This window comes from Xiphias gladius, chromosome 2, assembly GCF_016859285.1.
Source record: "Xiphias gladius isolate SHS-SW01 ecotype Sanya breed wild chromosome 2, ASM1685928v1, whole genome shotgun sequence".
Lineage (NCBI taxonomy): Eukaryota > Metazoa > Chordata > Actinopteri > Istiophoriformes > Xiphiidae > Xiphias > Xiphias gladius.
In genome coordinates this window covers 18,519,765-18,540,522 of record NC_053401.1, presented here as the reverse complement: position 1 = coordinate 18,540,522, position 20,758 = coordinate 18,519,765, and the positions used below count along the sequence as shown (strand labels likewise).

General features: G+C 38.0%; 1 protein-coding gene across 1 annotated transcript in view; it reads right to left on the bottom strand.

Moving 5' to 3' along the window:
* Positions 1–20,758, bottom strand: part of tmtc1 (transmembrane O-mannosyltransferase targeting cadherins 1) — a 183,185-nt gene that overhangs the window by 141,326 nt on the left and 21,101 nt on the right. Inside the window, exon 2 of the mRNA XM_040144424.1 lies at positions 17,473–17,650. Within this exon, the coding sequence (XP_040000358.1) occupies positions 17,473–17,650 (178 nt within the window). The remainder of the gene's footprint in view (positions 1–17,472; positions 17,651–20,758) is intronic.

Below are 20,758 nucleotides of genomic sequence, written 5' to 3'. Positions count from 1 at the left end.
GATATGTGGAGCATAAAAAGTGAATGCTGCTTCTCCATGTTTAGTTTTGACTCAGAGGACAGAAACCAGACGTGTCCCAGACAACCTGAGGGGTGTGCATGGTTCATAACATAGCAGAAGAGCAGAAATGTATTTTGGCTCTAAACCATTCAGTGCTTTATAAACCAACAGCATTATTTTGAAACCAATTCTTTGACAGACAGGAAGCCAGTGTAAATATCTGAGAACTGGCAAAATTATATGATCCACTTTCTTGGTCTTAGTGAGGATTCGTTCAGCAGCATTCTGAATCAGCTGCAGTTGTCTGATCGATTTTTTAGAGAGACCTGTGAACCCACCATTACAGTAGTCAACTGAAGATAAATGTATGAACGAGTTTTTCCAAATCCTGCCAAGACATATGTCCTTTAATCCTTGATATGTTCTTCAGGTGACAGTAAGTTGACTTTGTATTTGTCTTAATGTGGTTGTTAAAATTCAGCTGTGAGTCGATGACTAAACAAATATTTCTGGCTTGGTTTGTGGTTTTTTAACATCGCTGATTGAAGCTGAGGGATGACTTTTAATCATTCTTCCTTGTCTCCAAGAAAATTTGCTTCAGTTTTATTTTTGTTTAATTCAAGAAAACTCTGGCACATCCAAATGTTGATTTGTTCAATGAGTTTATTCAGAGCTTGTATGGGATTATAGTCCCTGGTGATAATGTTATATAAATTTGAGTGTCATCTGCATAATAATAGTAACATATTTTGTTGTTTCCCATAATAGTGGGATCATGTAGTTGTTGAACAGAAGAGGCCCCATGGTACATGTTCATGAAATACATTTACCAAGCAGGGAGGTTCTAATGAAAAAAGAGCTGTTGGCTCTAGTATGGCAAGTGTAGGATCCAGTGTTTTTGGTGTTTAACCCATATTAGGGAGTAAAGGTCAGGATCTCTCTGCCTTTGCTGCACAGATTTTGGCATTCCTCTTTTTATCTGTCTGTTAAAAGTTCCCTGCTTTATTGAAGAGCAATTAAAAGTTTGCTGGAATGCCCCTTTAATTTGATCCAGGTGTTATAGGAGGTATTTTCATTGAAACTGAGCTGTCAGTCTGACTAGTAGCAAAACAAAAGGCTCCATATGGATGCAGCCAGTGTAACAAAGAGAGGAGGAGGAGGAAAGAAACTTACCTTGTCGTCTCACTCTCCCACCTCTCTCCCTCTCCCTCTCTGCCTCTCTCTAATTTGGGCCAATTACATAATTCAGTAGGAATCTGAGCTCAGTTGCAGCTGGCTGTCTGCATCCAAACCCAAGCAAAGAGGAAGAGAAAGTGTTAAAGTACAGCTCAGTTAAATACACACAGTAAGAATGTGTGACTTTGTGCAGGCAGACTGTCACCCCAGGCACATTCTGGAAACCATTGTGTATCTCTAGTCACCTCTCCCTTGCCCGTGTATGTCCTGGTCTTCACAAATATCCCAAACACCCCGAGACAGCTTTATTTTGTGAGAGTCTGTGAATGTGTGTGAGGGCCTACAGCAACATGGCACACATATGGCTAACAGGATCCACACATGACCAGCCTTCTATCAGCAGAAAGAGGAGAGGATGTACGGGTGAATGGAGGCTTTTCAGCTGAAACAGGAGCCCCATTCACTGGATATGGACTGGCTGACTGACTCCCAGAACGGCCATGTTGGACACAAAAAACAGTGGAAACTGTCACAGGTTCTCGTGCGGTTCAGCCGTAGTTTATTTGCAACATAATAATGACGAACAACTGGAGGAAAAAAGGAGACACTCAAACCGTGATACAAACCGCCCCAAAAGGGTCATACTAAATGTTTCTCTGTTCCAAATGTCTAAAAAGAGAAAAAAAACATCGAGATTGTAATCACAGATTGGAACGTCTCATTACAAATTGGGGTATTGTATAAAATCAGAACTCAGCAAACCCAATAATCGTACAAAAACAGCAACTTTCAATGAATAATGTAAGCAAAGAAACCAGACAAACTGCTGCCTCCAAAATTTCTTAAATGCTTAAAAAAATGTATTGGTTACTTATATGCGACTTCTTTATAAACACACACATTTCACATACAGCACAGAAGACCTGTGAAAACCTCTGGAAGATAATCTGCCAGAAATCTTTCTTTCTGCAACACACAAAAAATGAAATTGTGACTCAAGTCGGATTGAGTCTGACCTCAGTGCCAAGATGGCTTTTCGTAGGGTAAAAGAAAAAGACAATGTAAGATACATCTCAAGGGAACACGTGTGTGAACTATTTGAGCAACAGTAAGCTTTTTATAAACTGCTAAAAAAGCAAGAAAGCAATTTCAAGGTTTGCGTGCACACCTACATGGAAACTACAAACACAAGAATGGATGCCATTTGAAAGACCTGCAGTAACTAAAAGTCAGTTTCCAATTTACACAAAAGGAGGTGGATTACATGAAAGGTGCCAGTACTAGTCTATCATCGAACTATAAATCTAATGAATCAACTGAATCAATGTTTGTAACAGACGCCAAAGTGGACTTTATTGATAATCAGTCCAGGCATCACTTTCTTCAGGGACAAACTGGACCTGGATCCCCAAACCATTGGGACTGAACAAGTTGAAAGGGTTGGAAAAGTGTTAATCAGCAGATGGCATCCCTAGTAGACCTTGACCAAAAATAGTGAAGTTTCTAAGGCTCAAGGACAGAGACAGAGTTTTGGGCAAACCAAAAAAAATTGAAACGATCAAACATTTTCATAAATGAGGACTATACTGATTCAGTTTGGCAGAGGAGAAAGGACCTGCTACCTGAAATGAAAGCTGCAAGGGAAAGAGGGGACATTGCTTTACTAAGGTATGACAAGCTTATAGTCCACAAACGGCATTAAGGGAACTTCTAACCAATGATATGAACAATAAGAACAAACACATATACAATATTTAAAGGTAAAATCAGGGTGGGAAATACATTTAATGTCTCATATCTGTTGCTGCTTTACTTTCAAAGAATATTTTAGAGATTACTCACTTGAATACAGTGGAAACCGCTTATAGTGGTCATTTCTGTCCGGGTCAAATTGATCACTATAGGCGGATGATTATTATAAATACATTACAAATTTTTCTTTTGTCATTATTTCTCCTGCAGATTACCATCTAATTGACATTTGTATATTTATTGAATTAATATGAACTAATGAAACAGTCATCTTAGCAATTTACTGATTTAAAGATAAAATAACAAACCTGGGCCCTCTCCTGCTCCAAGCCTATTCTGAATATTGTGAAAGCAATGAGCACAGTTTGTTATTTGTTGCGTGAGTGGAGTGACTCACGCAACATATAGTTAGGTCCATAAGTGTTTGGACAGTGACACAATTTTCATAATTTTACCTCTGTACGCCACCAAAATGGACTCAAAACAAAGCCATCAAGATGTGATTGAAGTGTAGACTTTCAGCTTTAATTCAGGGGGTTTAACAAAAATGTCACATAAACTACTTAGGAAATACAGTCATTTTTTGTCCGTCATTTTAAGAGGTTCAAAAGTTATTTGAAAAACCAACATAATTATAAATATAAGGATTATTTTCAATACTTGGATGAAAATCCTTTGCAGTAAATGACTGCCTGAAGCCTTGAACCCCTGGACATGCAAATGCTGAGTTTCCTCCCTTGACACTGCTTTGCCAGGCATTTATTGCAGCCACCAGCTGCTGTTTGTTTATTGGTCTTTCTGCCCTCAGTTTTGTCATTAGTAAGTGGGAAACATGTTCATTCGGGTTGAGGTCAGGTGACTGACTTAGCCATTGAAGATTATTCAATTTCTTTGCCTTGAGAAGCTCTTGGGTTGCTTTCACATTATGTTTTGGGTATCCAACTGTACTGTGAAGCACTGTCCTATCAGTCCTGCAGCATTTGGCTGAATCTGAGCAGACAGTACAGCCCTATACACTTCAGAATCCATCCTGCTACTTCTATCAGCAGTCACATCATCAATAAACAGCGGTGACCCAGTTCCACTGGCAGTCATACATGCCCATGCCGTAACACTGTCTCCACCATGTTTGACAGATGATGTGGTATGCTTTGGATCATGAGCCATTCCTTTCCTTCTCCATACTCTTCTCTTCTAATCATTCTGGTAGAAGTTAATCTTGGTTTCGACTGTCCAAGGAAGTCTTGTTTCAGAACTGGGCAGGCTTTTTTAGATGTTTTCTGGCAGGTTCTAATCTGGCCTTTCTGTTCTTGAGTGTTACCAGTGTTTTGCTCCTTGTGATAAACCCTCTGTAATTACATTCATGAAGGTTTGTCTTGATTGTAGACTTTGACCTGGATAGATTTTATGAAGCGTTTTTCTTTACCAAGGAAAGAATTCTGCGATCAATTTTAGTTGTCTTCCATGGTCTTCCAGGTCATTTGGTGTTGATGAGCTCGCCAGTGCATTCCTTCTTTTTAAGAATGTACAAAATTATTAATTTGACCACTCCTAAAGTTTCTGCCATCTGTCTGATAGGTTTGTTTTGTTTTTTCAGCCTAATGATGGCCTCCTTCTTTGGCTCAACACCTCTTTGGACCACATATTGAGGGTTTCCATGAACAGCTACCAAATGTAAAATTCAACACTTGAAATCCAGACCTTATGTCTGCTTAATATGTCATGAAATAACGAGGGAACAGGCCACACCTGGGCATGAAACTGATCAAATGTCAATTTGAGCCTCTGAAAATGAGGGACTTATGTATAAAAATGGCTGTAATTCCTAAATGGTTAAAGCAATATTTTTGTTAAACCCCTTGAATTAAAGCCAAAAGTCAACACTTCAATCACATCTTGATGACTTCGTTTAAAATCCCCTGTGGTGGTTTATGGAGGCAAAATTTGCGTCACTGTCCAACCACTTATGGACTGAACTGTACCTACTGCTGTGAGAGAGCCGGGATGATAATTACGCACTGTAAATGTCCCTAAATTTAAGGAGAGCAGGAATGGAGGGCAAAATAACTAGCTCAACCCACCTTGGTGGTGTGAGTAGAGGAAGACATCTCAAGGCGTGAGTGCGCACGACAAGCGCACATAAAAACACCTAAACACTCACATAGTGCACTTATGTTGGGAGAGGAGGCAGGGATGGTCATTACACACTGTGGCAGTCCAAAAACCTCGTACAAATAAAAAGAGAGCCTAAGCATATGACAGCGAGAAGTAGCAGGCTACAACAGTTTTAAATTATTTTTCCATATGTTGTCATGTATGAAAAGACCCAAAATGAAAACTGTAAACGGACGCGATTCCTATAACTTATTTAAACATTTGTATAGGAACGATTCTGTCCCAAGCTTTTTGATTCATATAAGAAGTTGATCACTGTAACCATGATCACCTTAAACAGTTTCCATTGTAATTGTAGGCTGAGGAACCAAGTTTATGAAATTACTGATATTTTGTTTTCAAACACAATTAACATCTTTGCAATATCTGAAACCCATTTGGATGTGACATTTGATTATGAGGCTGTGTGCATACGAAGGTATAATCTATACAGAAAGGACAGGATCATGTACGGGGCGGTGTAGCTTCTTATGTTCAAAATTAAATTCCAGTGAAAGTTAGGGAGGATAGTAAGTGTAATGATGCTGAAGTACTATGGCTTCACATTAAATCTATTCCAGTGGGCTGTTGCTATAGGCCAACAAGCTCAAACCATAATTAATTAGAAACTATGAGTGAGATGCTATATAAAGTGTGTGAACTGTATATGTAAGTTGTTTTTACAGGAGACTTAAATATTGACTGGGTATCAAATAACCATCCCTTAAAACATCAATTCATTACCATAACTGATGCATGCTGTTTGAAAAAAATGGTGACACAACCAACTAGTTTAAAGATTAAAGCAAACTCCAGCAAGCACAGACCAAGTGTCCACAAAGCAAGGAATTATGTCACGAAACTTAATCAAAAGAAAAAGAAACAATATTATGCTCTGGGAAAAAGCTTTTGACCAAATTAAATAATATAATGGGAAGTAATACCTCTCCACAGCCTACATTTATTGAGTGTTAGGTTAACTTTGTCACAAAACACAAAGAAATTGCAAGTTATTTGAATGATTATTTCAGAAGCAAGGTATATAAAATAAGGAAATAATTATCTCATGGGACAGACAATAGCTTATCCATTATTAACAAAAACTATATGATGAAATAAGCCCTGACATTTTGAGTTTAGTGCATTAAAAGTAGAAAATAAATAAATCAGAAAAGTATATTAATAAAGAAAAAAATAAACTAAGTTTAAATGTAATGAGAAAAAAACAGAAATTTATAATATACTGCAGATGATAAAAGGACTCAAATGGCTATGGACTACACATCCAATTTGTCACATACTAAATACTAGCCTGAAACAATGAATCTTTCCACAATCTTTCCACAGATATATGCAGATGAAACTAAAGTATATGCATCAGCTACAACACCTGCTGATCTGACTTCTTCCTTGAATAGAGAGCTAGATATAATCCAAAAATGGTTTCTCTTGAAAACAAACTTTTACTTCATACATCCAAAACAAAAAGCATAGTATTTGGTTCAAATGGTTCTCTATGGCATGAGCCAGAGCTCAAACTCCTTATAAATAAAACACCCATCCTGCAAGTCAAAGAAACTTAGGTATTGGCCATTACCCTTGACAACAAATGATCCTGGTCAAAAATCATTGACACTATTGATAATAGAATGGGCAAGGCATTAGACAATGCAGAAAATACTCTACAATCCATTTAACTAAGTCATTAGTACTAATTACTCATATTCTATCACAGCTTGACTACTGCCAGAATATGGGCAAATGCCACGAAAAAGCAAACTCCGGCGAGTACAGAACAAGTGTCCATAAATGAAGGCCAAAAATGAAGATCGATTATTCCTTCCAAAAAACACTTAATGTTAGAACCATTCAAATATCTATTTTTGGCACATTATGTCCATTAGAGGGCAAACCAATACAATGAGAGACATAGCTACCGATACGTACATATTTTCAAATGTGCCCTCTGGTTGCTAGTCCTGGAACGGTAGGCTAACTGTATTTTATATAGCTTGCATACAACTTTATCTACAGGGTTCCACAATTTTGCCGTCTAGTGACCAAAATCAAGAAACATGGGAAGTTTTACTATCCAAAACTCCATCATATCAGTAGAGTCAATTAAAAATTTCTTTAGAGTCATATACAGTACATATGCCACCAGAGAGACAACAGGAGGCTGGTCTTCAATCCCTAAGTCAAACACCAATTTCATTAAATGCACAGTAGTATTTAGAACAATGAAAACACAGAATTCTTTACCACTGTTATTGCCTAAATTAACAAAAAAATCAACGTTTAACAAGCAAATAAGAAAACACCTTGGAACATCATATTTGTAGGATGCTATGAATAATCGGATTTTTATCTTCTTCTGGCTAGGAAAGCTGTTGAGAAGGTCATCACTGAAAGTTTAATTCTTTCATACTCATTAGTACACATGTATACATATTAGTGTAAGTTTTATTCATACATCTTAATATTATTCTCCAATATACAGTATCTTTTGTGACTGGCATTTGAGTTGACTGTAATGTCTCATATATGTTTTCAAATGTGTTGATTTGTGTATGTATGTTTTTATATGTATACGTGTTTTTAAATGTGTAACCCAGGAAGACTAGCTGTGCTTTAAGGCACAGCTAATGGGGATCCTTACAAATAAACAATATAAAACTTCAAGAATTGTCAAGATTTTACCGTTTGGAATTTCTTTACGTCATGAAATTTATATGTATAAAAAAAAGAATGTTAACACCCTATAGTCAGAGATGGGCAGTCCACCTCCCCCAGCCCCCGTTCTTGAGTCTGTGAAACTACGCTAATTTTCAAATAAATACTGCTCGAGACTCATCATTCATCTTTCAGGAGTTGACGCTTTTTTTTTTGCTGACCCTCTACTTAACATTTTTCAATTTTGGCACGATGGTTTGGACTTGTACATTCAGATTTGTGCTTTGTGCACCAGCGGACTGCATTCTTTCCCTTCAGACCCTTATAAGACTCACCAATGGATGCAGATGGCAACCACATTGTTAGCAACATACTGCTGTATTCATTTGCATTGGCATTTTTCACAAGAGTGCTATTCTAACTACATGCTTGGTTCCAAGAGCTCTGGCTTTGGACATTATTGGGGCTGGAGCCAATGGCTCAAATTGATATGGCTCAGGACTACCAGGGTCCTCCACCACATTCATGTCCACTTTGGGCAATCTGAAGGGGAAAGACCCTCTAATATAGGTACCTTGCAGTCACTAAGCAATTCCTGCCTCACACATCCACACGTCAAACTCATAAGCAAAGCAGTGATCAGAGAGTTCGATGAACGTTTGCACTATTCAGTAAACACATAACAGTAGCAACAAAATAGGCAATTCTTCCTCACAAATTTCTGTGCAAAACTATCTACCAATTTATTAAAGTCAGGACTCTGACCAGATCAATACTAAACAACTAATTCTGCAGTCTGAATTGAAAAGGAGGTTTCAAATATTTTCCACTGTTTTCAATTACTTTTGCAAGTCCTGCTTTTTATGGCACAAAAAAACTCCTTAGGTTTATCTCCGTATAAACTCTAAGTCTGGTTTGTTTCTACCCTTTGCATCTCACTATGATGTCACTCATGAGCCTGTCTATTTGACAACTTGAAATTAACACCTGAGAATGGCGCTAGATTAAAAGTCAGGCGATCACCAAAGAATTCATCCAGTGGGGAACATGGATGATTGCACAAACTTTCACTGCAATCCGTCTAATAGTTGTTGTTACATTTCATTCTTAACCAAAGTTTTTCACCAACTGCCCAACATTCACATACCTCAGCCAGGCCACTAGCATGTCTAAAAACCAATAACAACCCTTAAAGTTTGAGCAGGCTGTGTGCTTGAGATCTCATGATCAGTAAGGCAGCTCCCTCATTTCAGGTACGACTGCTTTATGTCCAATAATGCAGAGTGGATTTAGAACATTGATGGTACGTTATTAACAGAAGATTATCCTACAGGATCTTTTAATTTGAAAAGTCTGCAGAGACAAATATGCTAGCAGTATCCTTTTGCCGCTGCTTCTAGGCAAATCCAGTCAGCTGTGGTCAATTATTTAGCTATCGTAGCTAACGATATCAGCTAATGCGTTTAGCTAACTGAAGACCAAACAAAATTACCATCAATTTCGAAATGAAACGGCACGCATGATGTTCTTTAGTGATATTCTCTGCCAGTGAAACAGGCCTGGCAGAAAGAAACAAGCCTTAATTATGTTTTCCTTGTTTACAACAGACCTTATAAAACAACTGCCCAACTCTTGTTTTCATCTGACTGGTCACACAAAAAAAGGCTGCAGAGTAGCCAAACAGTGAGGTGTTCTGAGGGTTCATTAACAGTAAGCAACATGTTTTAACGTCATTGAAAACAATTATATGTGTGAATGGCCAAAAGAATTTTTTAGTTTAGATAAACACTTTGAACATTCAGCAGAAAAAAATCTCTCTTTAGACTTATAAAGGACTGAACGCCCCTTCTGTTTAAAAACTCTCACAAGCGACAACCTTACCCATTTCTTCTGGAAAGATTTCTGAGTCATTTTAAAGTGTGACTGGATGAGCAGGAAAGGAGTTCATTTGGGAAAGCGACCATGAGCTGAACTTGTAAGTAATAGCATGGGTAAGAAGTGTGTTTCTTGTGTGACTGCACTCAAGTCTGTGCATGTACAGTATGTGTGTGTCTGCCCATCTCATTCCTTATTACGATAAGGGAAGTGAACTCCGTCTGGTCTTAATGACGGAGCCTGTTAATACTGGGCTATGGTCTGGGATTAATCAAAATGTGTGTGTGCAAGTTTTTGTATTTGCATCCATCCACATTTGCATAACAGTAGTTGATGGAAATTGGATATCTTCCTAAAACGTGCATATCTGGATCAAGACATTAAGATTGAATTTGGATAACTAGTCTCATTTTTAATCCCATTCCAGGTTGGCAGAATATACAAATTCTCTACGCTTGGGAAGCTAACAAATGTAGTATCAAATCTTAAGCCTCCTCAATCATCTTTATTAACAAAGAATCAAAATATAAGAATCAGTTAGCAGGCTTTTTCATCCGGCATTGAGAGTGGCTTTCACCAATTGAAATGACAAACAGTTGTGGCAGCCGAGTAATGTCATATGAGCTGTGGCTAATGTTAAGTCCATAAATTGCATGTCCAAAGGCTACTACTACTACAATTGAAATTAGTAAGTAATTGCTGAGGTCTCAGGAAGTGGCAATATCTCTAAAAATAGGAAGGAGATGTTTACAAACAACCAGGTTACCGATCCTTAGTTTGAGGAAAAAACAAAGGTGAGCAGTAAAATTTATTACCCAAACTGTCTGTTATAAACATCCATCACGGTTTACAGAGTGACTTCCTGTTTCAATTTTAACCTACAATACTTAACCTGTCTGCTGGTCTGTCTGTTCACATTTCATGCCTCAGAGGACCTACAGTATTTAGTGATGTTGCCCTGTTCCGAGAGCTTAGCAATTTGTTTAGTAAGTACAGTCTTATCATAGCCAACAGAACCAATGGGCAGAGCTGTCAAAAAAAAAAAAAATTGGAAGCCAGTGTCTATACTTGGACAAAGATTGTTCATTAGAGAAAGAAGGACCACTAACACCACTCTATAATTGTGTGTGTTTACAATACAACAATACAACGACTGTTTCATCAAAAATGAAGAGATGATATGAGTAACTAACACAGTAAACTTTATATCTCACTACAGTATATCAGTGTCTGAAGTAGGTGCCTTGCAAAAATGAAGATGTCACAAAGTATGCAGATTACACCTCTTATTCCTATGCGTCAAACACATTTTAATCAACATTTCAAATAAATTTTAATCAACATTTCATACTTATTCCTTGCTTATATCATTTTTTCGTTTCAGCCACAAGTTACTCTGAATATTAGTGTTTCTGCTTTCTCAAGGCTAGAACATGTTACTCTGGGTGCATCAGTGTTGAATGGGGACGTTGATGTTGCTGTCTCCTTTACATTCCTTTATACTACACAAATTAGACAAATTATTTTTCTCTGTTTTGAAACCACATCCTGCTAGAAAGCTCTGGGAGGTATGCAAGTCAGCTCCTCTGAGAGCCTCTAAGACCCAACAGTATATTACCAATAACACCCTTCTCTGTGTAGATCCAAAAAGGTCTTTGCTAAAGCAACTTACAGATCTCTACTGAATCTTTGAGTCTTAAGAAATTCATAACATAAGTATAATGTTGAAAACTATACCTATATAGATTCAAGATGGGATCCAGAAGAATTTTCAGAATTCGGATTCCTTAAAATGTTTTCAAACCCAAAACCATCCATACATGATTTGTTTTAGTGTCGGTGCACAGAGCCAGTAGCCAGCTCTCCCTCCTCCCTTCCTGTCACATCTAGTCCAAGTGCTTCTGCCTGTTCTGGTAGTTTGACTGCCATGCTGGGAGATGAGGAGGGAAATCAAACTCTCTCCTACACTGCCCTGGAGACTTCGAGACCTTATTTCTGACTCCTTCACGCTTCCTGCTCTCAGTTTTTTTTTCTGTCTTGTCGTCTCACTTCCCTTGCTCACAGCTCACTTTCTCTCCCTCTCCTCTGAACCCTGCCTTTGCTCTTGCTTGTCCTCCTCTTCATGTCTCTCCATCTCTGTACAGGGAGTAAGGGGAGTACCCTGGCAGGAAGCCTGTCCTGCTTCAACCCCTGCTGCTCCCCATTCATCTCTGTGTCACTCCCTCTCCCTCTGCCTGCTTCTAATTTCCTTTCATCATCCTCCGCCACTGAATCACATGCATTTCTCTTTCTTTGCTCCAGTCTTTCTCCAGGCTTCACATACTCCTCTCCTCCATTCATCTCCCACCCTTCCACTTCTCTAAAGCACTTGTGTACTGAATATCTGACCCCTTTATTGTCATCTCACCTGTTGGAGCAGGGAAGGGGAATAATAATCTGCTCTGCTTCCTTGGCGGCTTTTTTGCATAGATTCCACAACTTTCACAACTTGACTCACAACTTTTTGAATCAGATAAGGGGAAGCATTGCCCTTTGGGAATCACATGGAAAGTAGAGCAGAGGTTCTAAATGGCAAAACATTTGTGAGAGCTGAATAAGGCTGACATACAGGGACACAAAGGAGTCAAGAGGACTGAAATCAGGATTGAATCAAATAATAATGTGATACTGTACTGATCCTGAGGGACCTGCTCTCTTACTCAAAGAAACTTCTGCAGGGTGGACAACTGTGAACATGAAGGACAGAGGACAGGAAGACTCTGGCCCTCATTTCGCAATCCCTACTAGGAACACGTACATTCTCTAAAACATGAATCCAATATTACAAACCTCTCACCTTGGGCTGCACAACACAGTATGTATTTACTTTTTGTTAACACACAGGTAAAGGCTGCAATATTCAAACTACTGAGATTCATAAGGCTGGAGCTCCCACTGTCCCATCTCATACTGTGTGGAAGTCCTTTCATTCTATCATCTACTTAATGTGCCTGCAACTCCTTCACAGCAAGAGTCTTACAGCGACCAGAAATGGGACAAAATCAACATAAAATAAGATGGTGACACTAATTATGGGGGCTTTTACTGTGAAGAAGTTGCATACATGTACAATACACGTGTTTAAGTTCAAATGGATTGGTAACCCATTGCTTTTCATGTCAATGGACTATAACAGGATATTACTGAGTTCAGAGATACAGAGTTGAGGACAATAATAATTGTCTTGTTTTAAAGCCCTAAAAAATGTGACTTCAAATTTTAAGTATTAGTCTATGACATTAACTATTCAAGACTAAATAAGTTATAAAAATACACTTTTTTTGGTATGATTTATAAAAAAATAAAACTCAGTTATTCTGCTTCATCAGGACTGTGTGGGTGTGGTTTAATCAGATTTGACTGCAGCGTTTCTGATCGATTGATATATTTGTGGTGGCCCACCACAATATCAACATTGACTACCACATATTGATTTACTACCTTTTTTTTCCCATTTCAAATGGATAAAATATTATTTCATTGTAGACCTCTGGGCAGCGCATTGATTCGCTCAGCCCCTCCTCGAGTCTCTCTCTCTCTCTCTCTCTCTCTCTCTCTCTCACCAACACGTTGACAATGGACCCATCTGTCATAGATGGACTGGCCATTGGAGCAGCAGAAGAAACCCTGCCCCATCTGTGGGCTGGTGGACCGTTAAAAAAATCCATGAAGTTTTTACCGGCCCTGTCAGTCTCTTTACCAACCCTCTCTGTCATTCGGGATAAGCATGAGAGCATGCTGCATGCATGTCTGGGACTGGGCTCACTGGCAACTCACAATAAGTAATCAACTCTCACTGACCCAAACCAAGTCAGTGAGGGTTGTTATTTGTTTGACAAAACCTGGAGCAATGGAACTGTATATTTTGTTCAGTTACTTATTTGTCACAAAGTATTTGGCAATTAAAATATTTGCAGTGAAGCATCTCACACATGGTATTATTTAATAATTAAATTACAAAAGCCCCCCTTCAGCTGTCGCCACAAATAGCACCTAATTCTGTGGGAAACACTGGACTGTCAGTAACCAAACAACCCAATGTCATCAGATCGTTATTCGATTGTTGCCAAATCCTGATAAGTGCACACAAATACCTGATGTCTCATTTTTTTTAATGAGCCCTGCCAACTTCAAACAATGGGAATAGCACAAAAAACATAGTAATAAAGAAATCAGACTGAGGAAATAACCAAAGCTTTGCCAGAAATGCATGTTGTGAAAAGCGAACCCATCATTCCTAATACTAAGCCAATTCAGAGGCAATTAAAAACCATAATTTAATCAGATGGATGTATAAAATTCAGTATGGCTTGGTGGGCCAAAAGTGCCTCAGCATACCCTATATATACTGATATGAGAAAAGGCTTTTGAACTTTTGAAAATCTTTAACTTCATTAACAACATATATTGTTGATAACATTTTAAACTTTTATATATATATATATATATATATATATATATATATATATATATATATATATATATATGGCAAGAAAAAAACTAATAAGCTTAATAAACTGAGGAGGCAACATTTCTCACTAAAATGTTGCAAACTGAGTACTGTTTATCTTGATTCCAAGATCAGTGGCATCCATCTACACTGAGTATTTTCAACAGAGCCATTTAGGCACATGTCCTTACAACAGCTGATGGATTGGTAATTGGCCTGAAGTGGGAGAATTGTGCCTTCTTAAATTAGTAACAAGGTGGGATAAAAAATGTTTTTTTGACATCCATGTCAATTTTTATCAAATTGCCAACAGAATTTGGGTCAGATCTATGGTCATATATCAATGAAGCCTAATTTTCTGACTGTTGTATTGGTTTTTTGAAATATAATCTTTAAAAACCTGATCATATGTGTTTACAACAGTTTACAGTTATAAACATATATTTTTATAATGAATGGACAAGTTTTCCAAACAGATGAGAAATTATTTATCTGATTTAAACTGGAGCTTTTAAAACACACAAGGAAGAGAGGTATTTCTTCTCCTTAAACTATAATATAACTCCTCACAGTCACAAAAGAAGAACTGTTGAATACGTATGAGGTGGTGGTGCATTCCCAATAGAAAGCAGCAGCACAGGATACCAACTGGGACAAAACCAGCAGACCCTGAGGGAATGTCCTCTGTATTTGGGCTCCGAATAAATTTTGAATCAACTTGAGCCTAAATTCTCCTCCTGACTCTGCTTCCTCACTTGGCTGTCTTGCACTAGGCTGCATTTTAAATAGAAAAAATAATAAGGCTATTAATTCAGAAAAAAATCCACAAGGGAATAACTAAAGGTGATCCTTTTACTCCATCATCATTCCACAATGCCTTCAGCCAATCAGCCAACCATGTAGGCTACAAGATAAATACTGAATGTAATTATAGAGGTACAAAGGGTTTTCTAGTGATTTCCACTGACTCGAGCTGAACTGAACTGATGAGACCTGGCCAGATGTTCCGCTTCACCACACTCCCAGGCTTTCCATTCTGAGAGGAACGGTGTTGCAGAAGTGTAAGAACAGAAGTTAGCGGTAGGAGGCAGAAGGTTTACTACATGTAAAGGGGAAGTGCTAAATGGATGTGTTACTTTTTGTGAATCTGTGTGATATCCTTCCCTTTGGTTTTACTGGGCTGTACTGGTGAAGCTCTGAAGACAATAGGCTGAAAGTTGAGATTTGTGGTAAATTTTTAGGACCTACAACATTTTGTTGCATGTCCGCAACTTGGAATCTTGGTCAAGTAGTTGTGGGAGTAAGTGCCATAGGTCATGCTTTGGTTTTGTGGCTCTGTTTATGTGTCTGGCTTGTATGCCTTTGTCTAAAGCAGAGTCAGAAACTTAAAGGTGGGGCCACGGAGGGAGGCAACGATACTGTGTGAGGCGAGAATGACAAGTGCACAATGGTGTTCTAAAAACAATAGGAAGTTACTTTTTGTAGTTTGACCCATTCATTTGGTACTCAACAGCACACTCAACAGTTGCAGCAGCCAGAGTGGCTTTAACACACAACACAAAGTGGTAGTTAAGGTACTTGAACCCCACTGCCGCAATCTGAGTCAAAAATCAGACTCCTTCTCAGTCATAACTCAGTCAAAGACATGATACACATATTTTATGATACAGTGTGACTTACACTCTCTGCCATCATTATCTTAGATGTCCATTGCATATAAACATCCAAAACCCACTTAGAAATCAGAAAAATTTACCTAAGAAAGTAATTGAGTGATAGTTGTCTGTACATCCATGGCTACACTGCAAACAGGAACTGCTTACTTTTAATGGGGACAATTTACCAAAATCCAAACACTGAAAAGCTCCTATTTGTAGCTCACATCATAACTTACTGAATTCACGGCAACATGATACTTTCTGTTTACATCCCCCCAGAGCAATATGGGACTGTGGTTCCGAAACTTAAAGCATTATTTTCCCCCAAACAGCAGTAACAAAAAGAGTAACTATAGGAGAGACAAAATCCTTCACATTAACTGTGGGGAGCTCACATGACAGACTTTGAAAACCCCTGGTTTGGAGGAACCTTACGGTGCTACTTTGGTTCAGCACTTATGTGATAATTCAAGATTTGCTGGCATTCAGTTGCTGGAATTTTGAGTGGGCAGATCATACTGAATCAGCTTGTTTTTTCTATTTGCAGGCCACATGGTGTAGGACATTTGTGATGAGCTTTGGTGCTCATTTTGAATTCCTCATTTACCTGTATTTCTGCAAAACAAAATAAAACATAAATCCGCATTTTGAAGTGGGGACTGTTTTTACACCAAATAATTTGGATTTTAGTGTCGGAGGTGTAGAGAAAATGTCATCCTTTCTCCCATGCACCTATTCATGACTGCTCATTTGCCAATTCACTGGCCTCTTTTTTGTTAGGTGTTTTTTTCCCCTTAAAGAGGTACTGCACACTTAAACATGTTTTTTAACTGTAAACTAAATGATATGTCTGTACTGTAATGAAGCACATTAGTGCTGGTGCTGATATGGATATTTCTTTCCAAGTTATAAAAATCAGCATTTCCTGGGTTGAAAATGGCTCAACACGCCATCTACTGTTTTAAATCATCCTGAACCTTGCATGGCCAATGCTGACATGGAGCCAACTGTTTGGGACTTATCTATGTCGTGAAAGTTATATATAAAAAAAGCATGTCCCACCTCCCCCGGCAGCCATGCTTGAGTGGGAGTCTGTGAACTGCGCTCATTTACAGCTCCTGCCTCAAACATCTCCAATGATCAGCCACAACATTAAAACCAGTCACTGGTTTTACTGTTGTGGCTGATCGGTGTATATGACATCAGTATCAAAATTCTCATCTAATTCTCCACCAGAAAATGAATAAGCTATTTCCCACAATACAGAAGTATTCCTATAAAGTGCTACTCAGGATCCAAGGTTGCTGGTTGAGGGATTAGAGCTGGTAAAATGGGTATAGAGTGGTAGGTGGTAGGTGGCTTATAGTGGCTATTTTAATGTAATGGAACATTTTGTGAAAGATCAAAGTTTCAAATCAGACTGAAAAAATATAAACCATTTCTCATTTTTTGTACTTGTTTTGTTTTTGATTTGTTCTTGACTACTTTTGGTACTGACTGTGTATTTTGTTTCAGATGTTAAGAAGAAACTTTAATCTTAATAGGGAGGCTGTGATGTCCTTTCCATTGTTTCTACTGGGATGTACTGTTCAGACTCAATAAATCCCATTCGATAAGTGAAACTCTTGACTGGACTCCCTCCTTGTTACATTATCTGAGACAGTTTGTGACAGTCTGTATTTATCATGTACTCACGGCCTCAGTGTGGACAGGGTGCACAGCAAAGAGGAGTGCCGTGATGAAAGCCAGGCGTGAGTCTTCAAACACGCAGCGTTCACATGTGTGCATGAGCAGGCAGGTTACGGCGAAGTGCAAACACACATTGACGATGTGGAAATACAGAGGCGTCATGCCGCCCAACATGATGTTCAACCTGACAGACAAGAGAGAAAAATATTTAGCACTGTGGGATGAGGCAGGATCTACATTTGTGGTACTGTATATCTGACTGATCTGTTCATGTGTAAAATGCAGTACAGTCAGTGTTACTCATTTTCCCATAAACCTCATCATATGGAGACAAAAAAAGGTCAACCTTATCTAAAACAATCAATAAGCAATACACTTCATTGGATTTACTGTGGGAATCACCATTTACATTTCCTGGATGAAGTGAGTCTTATAATCCTTAACAGAATCTCAATCCATTTTCCGCAGTGCCATGAATTTCAAATGAAAAGAGCATGATTGCTTTGAAAGAGAAAATCAGATTCCTGACACCAAATTACACCCCTCTTAAGATCTTCCAGCAGCTAATCCCTCAGTGAGGAATAACAGTGAGATATGCAATTTTCACCTATTTAATCATAATTGATATTACACAGTTAAGATGATAGAGGTAAGATGATAGAGTTGCTTGTTGTTTTGTCTTACACGGATCTTTTCTTTCTTTTTTTTCCTCAAACCAGCCAGTTTGATATAATTTTAATGAATCCAAATCCTTTCAAAACTGCCTATTGATTTTTTTTAAGTAGTAGGTTTGGTGAAGAATCAAGACATGTTAATTTAAAAAAAAAATTTTTTTGTTACCAGCGCAGTAACATAACTAATTTCTATAAAAGATAAAACTTAATAGTTAAGAATCTAGTTTCAACACAATTATCATTTTATGTCATTTTAATTGTTATTTAGGGAGCAATTACCAGACAAGTAGTGGTGTAGGATTTTCACCACATATTTTATCTCTCCTCTGTGACATTCATTAATCCTGTCTTTACTCATTTTCCTTCCCTTACTGGGGGGGCCGAGCTGCAGCTGTAGAGGCCATAGAAACTAAAGTAAAAACAACACGGTGAAAATAATATAATTTTAATTTATCATTCAGTGAATATTAACTACATAAATTGCTGATGTTTTGCTGCACAATGCACTAAATGTTACCTAAAGGAAAATCCTTTTTTGCACTGCTACAGGTCACAGAATATGACGGGGTCACAGAATACACCATAACACTGGAGGTAGGCTGAGGCCAAGCACTCGTACTTTTTAAGTTATCAAAAATAACAGAAGTTCTTACTAACATGTCGAACGGTATATATACCATATATACCGTATATACTCACTCTGTTGTTGTTTGTATTTTCTGCTGTGTGACTCTGATGTTTGAGTTGAATGTAATGAATTAATGAAAAATATTGCAGACGTGGAGACAGACTGAACACTCCAGAGCATCAGACTCCACAGTAGACAATCTGCTGAGTGTTTGATGGTTATTTATTTTTGACTTAGGATAAAACCACCAAGAAATTGCACCTTGGTGGTGCAATTTCTCAGTGAACATGTACATCTATGCTAAATGTAAACATGTACACGCTAAATGTTGTGTATGTGCAATGGTTACTTCTTGGAACTGACTCAGATAGGGCTGCATGAAGTGTAAAATGTCTACTTCGTGGAGATTAAGTTTTTACAACATGCAAAAAAAGGTTATTTTAAGTTAAAAAGTAATATAGATAATAGCTAGCTATATTAGCCACTTTGAGTCACGACTGTCCCATAATCTGTTACATGAATAGTTACAGTCTATGTGGACCCATTACAATTTACGGGACTGATGACTCAGGATGGTTAGCTGACTCTTTATTTTCTCTGCTTCAAGTTATGAGGTCATGCAAGTCGAGTGAACAGTGTGTGGATTCTACTTTATTCAGTCTGTCCCTAGCAGGGAGCAAACACCAGCTAACAGTTGTCTGCAAGTAACAGGCTGAAAAATTGTCAACACAAAACAGTCAAGATGAGTTAGGGACGAGACTTTGAGTTTCTGTCTTGTACGTGCTGAGAGTGATCGTTCAAGTTTTCAAGACTGTACTTAGTTGAAGAATCTGCTAATGACAGTCCATGCGTAGCTGTATGGGACAGCATTTATTTTTTCTAAAACATGCATAATGCAGATTCCATTGTACGTTTTTTTTATTAATCTTGCTCAACTGTTTTGCACATGTAGGCCTAAGAAATACAGATATGTTTTAGAGGTTTTGATTAAGGGGTGGAAAGGTTCAAGTAAAAAATCTTACCCATTTGGTGCGCTAGTCATGGTTCAAGGCATGTATGTACTGTTTGGTTAATTTGAAATAGGCTATGAGGCATGCACAGAAAAAAAATTTAAAATTAATTTATTGGGGGAAAAAAACCTCGCATCAATAACCCAGTGAAACTTCTCAATTGGTACTGATGAAATGTCAAGTGCAGCAGTCAGTCTTGGAAATGGCAAGTGGACAATTCAAAGTAAAGTTAGAGAATCCACCAGTATTTTCTGCTGTGTGGGAGAATTACAAATTAATGTTATCTATGAGACTGACGGAAAAAGGTGATGGATAAAACAGCAAGTATGTACAAGCACTTTGTAACATGTATGGTTTATGCTACTTCCAATATGATCTGAGCTCCAGACTGCGACCAAAATGGTTGCATATGCGACCAGTTTTTGAGAGTGTGGGAGTTAAAATTTCTTGGGGTCGCATTAGTGCGAGTGCATGATGATCAACCGGTTTTGATGCCCCTCAAGCACAGGCACTGCTTTTGCCATTGTCGTTTAAAGTAATACTTTTCCTTCTTCACTGGCTTAGTTGTTCTGTCTCTACCTGCAGTTTCCCTGCCTACACTTTCATCATCAATTGTTATTGTGTTCCAAAGATGAAGCAGTCTATGATAATGGAAGTGTCCAATATCCTTATTGACCATATTGAGGTTGAACAGGTAAGATAAGGTGGATGTGTGTGTCATTTCTGTTTTGATATAATGATAATAATGATAATGAAAAATGCTCTACAACTTAATTATAATGGCTTATTATTTACAATTTAAGGTATACATTCTATTGATTAATACCATGCTGTACATAAAAAAAAGTGTGTGACTAAATAATATGCTGGTGGGAACAACTGAGAAAGTTGGTATTACCAGTGCTACCAGTGGAAAAGTTAGCCTGGATTAACTATCTCCATCCAGATTCAGAAAGGGTGAAATCCATAACTAAAGCATT